Source organism: Plasmodium fragile (genome assembly GCF_000956335.1).
Source record: "Plasmodium fragile strain nilgiri unplaced genomic scaffold supercont1.67, whole genome shotgun sequence".
Lineage (NCBI taxonomy): Eukaryota > Apicomplexa > Aconoidasida > Haemosporida > Plasmodiidae > Plasmodium > Plasmodium fragile.
In genome coordinates this window covers 37,278-42,248 of record NW_012192647.1, presented here as the reverse complement: position 1 = coordinate 42,248, position 4,971 = coordinate 37,278, and the positions used below count along the sequence as shown (strand labels likewise).

The 4,971-nt window shown below is 37.1% G+C and overlaps 2 protein-coding genes across 2 annotated transcripts in view; both read right to left on the bottom strand.

Annotated features, from left to right (window-relative positions):
* AK88_04558 (uncharacterized protein) overlaps positions 1 to 665 on the bottom strand; it is a gene marked incomplete at both ends in the record, with an annotated part of 1,979 nt that extends 1,314 nt beyond the window's left edge. The window contains 2 exons of the mRNA XM_012482168.1: positions 10 to 294; positions 516 to 665. Coding sequence (XP_012337591.1) covers positions 10 to 294; positions 516 to 665 — 435 coding nt within the window. The remainder of the gene's footprint in view (positions 1 to 9; positions 295 to 515) is intronic.
* A 2,230-nt stretch (positions 666 to 2,895) lies between these two features.
* AK88_04557 (uncharacterized protein) lies at positions 2,896 to 4,590 on the bottom strand (the record flags this gene model as incomplete). The annotated part of the gene is made up of 7 exons (XM_012482167.1): positions 2,896 to 2,964; positions 3,073 to 3,331; positions 3,497 to 3,599; positions 3,731 to 3,926; positions 4,075 to 4,209; positions 4,347 to 4,417; positions 4,554 to 4,590. The coding sequence occupies 7 exons, from the start codon at positions 4,588 to 4,590 to the stop codon at positions 2,896 to 2,898; spliced, it is 870 nt and encodes a 289-aa protein (XP_012337590.1).
* Between the last annotated feature and the right edge of the window lie 381 nt (positions 4,591 to 4,971).

The window sequence follows — 4,971 nt, the reverse complement described above, 5'->3', positions numbered from 1 at the left end:
TCCTTCAACAGCCTGCTCTTCATATTCCTCATCAGAATAACCTCCTTCTGGCATCTCTTCCTGTGCTTCTACAAATTCTTCTCCTTCCACCTCCTCATCATCACCTACGTATTCCCGTGATTCTTCATACACTTCTTGTTCAGCATCTTCATCATTTTCGTATTCCACCTCCTCTAATTCACCCTCATCTTCTGATTGAGATTCGGTTTCCTTTGCTAAACTTCTAATAACTCTGTTAGGTACTTGCACTTTGGCCAACTGCTCTCCTCCCTGTCCTTGTAAGTCATCTTGGTGCTATAGCGGCAAGGAAGTATGGTGATGCGTTGAATTAATAAAAAGGTATAAAAGGGAAAGGGCAATATAGCACATAGCAGGGGAGGCAATAAATATGCATACGGTAATATATATATATATACACTATACGTACATGGCATATATATATAGCCACTCGTACAAATTTGCACTCTACATACATGCATATATCAGCATGCCTCTTTCTTTTTCAGTGAGCTTACCTTTAAAAAGATATACGCAGAAACAATGAAAAGGATAGCCATTCTCTTGGAGAAGAAGGACCTGGGTGCGGATTCTACTTTGCCATTGCGGGATGGCGACGCTCCTTGTACGACGCCGCTGGACGATGTTGTTTTGTTCGAATTTGCCATGTTGTTATTTGATGCGTATGTTTAAGAAATAATACGAGGCTCGTACGAGTTCTCTCTCGTTTTTGTAAGTATATAAAATAATACTCTTCGCGCGATGTGTATAGGAGATAATTTATATATTTCTTATTCCTATATGAAAATTATAGCTTCTATAAAAAACAAAGGAAAAGGAATTAAAATATGATAATGCAGAATTTATATATATATATATATATATATGCATGCTCTTTTGAGCAGTTCTAATTTTTATTCTGCGTCCCTACAGAAATACGTATATTAATGCTAAAATTGTTGCTTCCTTTTAAAAAATATATAAAAAAATTATAATAAAGTTTTTTAAGAAATTACTTTTTTTAAAAAGCTTACCAGAAGATTGGCAAAAAAAAGACCAGAAAGTTTTACAGTCTTTAAATGAAAGCGAATATAATATAATTATAATAATAAAAATTCGTATTTTCCTAGTTTTATTGTTGTTTTTATTGTTGTTTAAATAAAAATTTCTTTTATTAAAAATGAGAACTTAAAAAATAGTTTTACTCTAAATTTTTAATTAATTTATTTTTAAACGCGAATTAGAAAACAACAAAGAGGGTAAACAAATAAAATTACAAAATTAAAAAAAAGTTAAAAACACGAAATACAACTGTTTTTTGCGTGCAGGACTTGAGGATCTTAGGTGTTTAAAGCCATAATGTCCGATGGTGCACTAAATATTTTTTTGTATGTAACATGGACGCGATATTTATTTGAAAATATATTTTAAAATAATAAAACGTTGCATCCATAAAAATAAAAAAAACCTGTAAAAGAGGGGAAAGCCCGTTTCAGATATTATAGCAAAATATATGCACAGAACAAAATAATGAATGCGCGATATTAAAATTTATTAATATTTGTTACGTGAAGGCAAATTATTACTTTAGAAGTTATTCCCATGAGGGGCTGCAAAGGTAGCATATGTAAGTTACAATTTGAATAATTACATTATTGTATGCTTTTATTACCCTTTCATTGGTTTTTTTGTGGTACATGCGCTTTTATTATTTTAATATTTCAAAAATGCATGCGGAGCCGTGGAACTGTGAGCCCTTTTTTATATGACGACTTTTTGTTCATAGTTTAATATACACCTTCAACAAATTTTATTGCTTCGTTCTTCAAAGGGTAGTTGGTTGTTGTATTCTTATAACATTTAAAAAATGTGTTCTTATGTGTTCTAAAACATATACATATTAGTTATAAAATGAAGATGTCATTTACAAAAATGGAAAGAATTAATGTTGTATTTAACAAAACAAGTCATTTTTTTTTTAACTTTTTTTTTTTTTTTTAATTTACAGGAGAATCGGAATATATAAAATATAAAAGAATTTATATTTATTATATTATACGAGACAGCTCTTTAGAAAAATTAATAGTAACATGGGTATAGTATATATTGTATATAAAAATCATAACAAAACAGCGTCGTTACATATTATTCATTTTCACTGAAAAAAAGCAATAACTAAATAATGCATTTATATCCCTAATAAAAGAAAATGTTTTAAGCCCATTTATAAATTCTTATTTTGTAAGTCTTACTTTTGTTTTGAGTTATTAAGGGTTTTCCTTCAGACGGTTTTCATTTAAGGCTTTTTTTTTTTTTTTTAATAATAAACCATTATATAAAATGCAGGAATGTATATATATAAGGGTCATATACTATATTTATGGCGACATGTATTTTATAATACGTCCCTATCACAAATCTTTACCAACGCATCCCTACGAGCCTTAGTCGCTATAAATGGATAAATGTACTTTGCGTCATTCTGTTATGCAAAAATGTTAAAAAGTTTTTTTTTTTCTATTCATATAGGGTACCGAAAAATAAAGTTCAAATCTGACGTATGAAAATGTTGTGTGAATATTATTCTACTCTCTTTAACAACAAAAAGGTGTATTTATATATGACCACATAATTTTCGCAGACCCTTCCAAAAACGTATGCACATACGTGCGTATATATACGTATATGCATACATATATATGTACACATATATAAAATGAAACGAAATGAAATGAAGCAGAAATGCTTGTGCAGTAGCGAACATATACACATGTTGGGCTATAAAAATAGCACCACAGCAGCATGTGCGCCGCGATTTGTACTTCCATACCGAGGTGGAGGATCGACTTGCATGGGGGAGGGTGTTTGCCAACAGGCCAAGCTTTCTTCCCACTTGGCTCAAGATTTCAAAAACAACTTTACTCCAACCTTGGTACTATCCGGGAGAGACATTTTCGTGATGTCGACCTGCAGCAGGGGGGGGGGGGGGGGTGATGAGAGCCTTATTATAGCTCCTACGTTTCGTAGCAGTTTGTTCAAACGGGCGCCTCATCTCTGGCGCGAGAGTGATGGTACCTGGGAACCCAGAGAAATGGACACAAACTCGTTATACTTGTGCGTCAACGACAAAGCCACCTTAGTGTCATTACTAATTTTAGTCTTCACAGCAGTGTTCTTATCATTCATATACCAAATAGAAGCCACGTTTATCGTGGACTTCTTTTCTGCAATATTTTGAATCAGCTCGACACTCACTGCGTTGTCATTCAAGTTTTTGTTCTGAAAAAAGAAATTCAATGCGAAGCTTCCATAGGCGTGCTTGTTCGTTGGAATGCTACAAAAGAAAAAAAAAAAAAAAAAAAAAAGGGAAAAAAGGGGCAAAGTGACCGACCAATGAGACACACACCATTGTGATAAATGCACGCCAGGAATTATGTCCACACGGAAAAGGTGAGCGAAACGGGGACACAATTGTCGCTCCCGTCACAAGCAACATTACGATCGCAGGGATAAGATGTATTGGTTGTCACTGTTGTTCTTCACGTAGGCTCCTCCAAATGAGTATTGCAGATTCTTCACCTCTAGCTTTCCCTGCAACAGCCCTGAAAAATGAAACACCAAGTGCCAATCGCGCATCAGTGTGTAACGAGCGCAAATGTGGGGGTAGAAACGCACCCCGCGGGGCCCACTTCACCGGACCGCTCACGCCACAAACGAGCAACGCTGCGCTCACCTCCAAACTTGAACTCGGGGAACTTGGGATGCGAACCGACGTGCATGTATTTGAAATAAAGTTTCTTCACATTGACTGATGAAAATACGCTCATGTAATCTGATGTGTACTCACTGTACACCTCGAAGGTGTCTTCTTCCTTTCCTTGACCCTTGGTGTACTTGCCGCAGAGGTTAAGTTCTTTCACGTAGGCGGGCTGCGTGGAACCGGTGTAAAGGGGGTACCATGCGATGTGAACAAGTCATGCGCGCTGCTCTCGTGCTGCTCCTCTGCTGCGTTCATGCTGCGTCTCTCCCACGTCATCGCTACTCCTCACAGCGTGACGGGGCAGAAGGGAGAGATACCTGGTACTTGACATCCAGCAGACTTATTCCCGTCGCGTCGAATTTAATTTCATTTTTTGTATTGTAAATGCTGTTTTTCAAATTGGCATAGATACTGTACGTGTTGTTGGCGAAGGTGAATCCGCTCTTGAGGAACTGCGCGGGTGGGAAAGGGGGGGGGAGAGCAGCGGGTTAGCTACGCTCGCATGGCAACTGCAACTCCGTAACTGCTACTCTGTAACCGCCTCAGTGCTGCAGACACTACTCATCCCATCTTCGCTGCTGTGCCCTACCGGTTGCTTCGAAACACTCGTGTGCTCTAACTCAAATTTGTTCACATGCGGAAAGTCATTCTTAATTAAATCTGTGAGGGGGGAGCAGGCCTCGTGTATAAGTGTACACACCACCACGAGAACACCATGTGTGACGTCATTTCCACGTCGCCGAACAAAAAGAAAAAAATATATATACACAGAGAGGGAGGAAACGGGTCATTATACCTATTGAAGGCTTATTCAGAAGTTTCATAAAATCCATCGTGGATTACAAAAGGTCGATCGATCAGTGTGTACGTCTGTGAATGTAGGAGGAGGAGGAGGCGGGACCGGGAAATTTAAGAGAGACTGGGCTCATATACACCTGCATATGTTATCTAGCACACATCCTACGTGTTTATAATTTTTGTTTTTTCCCTTTCCCTCGTGTACTTTTCGCAGTGGTGACAACACTCTGCCTCTTTGTTCAATCGTCTGTTCCTCTCTCTCTTAATTAAAGTGAGGGGTGTGCGTGGGGTTAACTGCGCTGATTCAACGATGCATCGCAAATTTCTACTGATGAGGGATACAAATGTAGTTTCGCTTGTTTATTGACTTATGACATTCTGCACTTTATCGTGTTTCGTTTTTTTTTTTTTTTTTT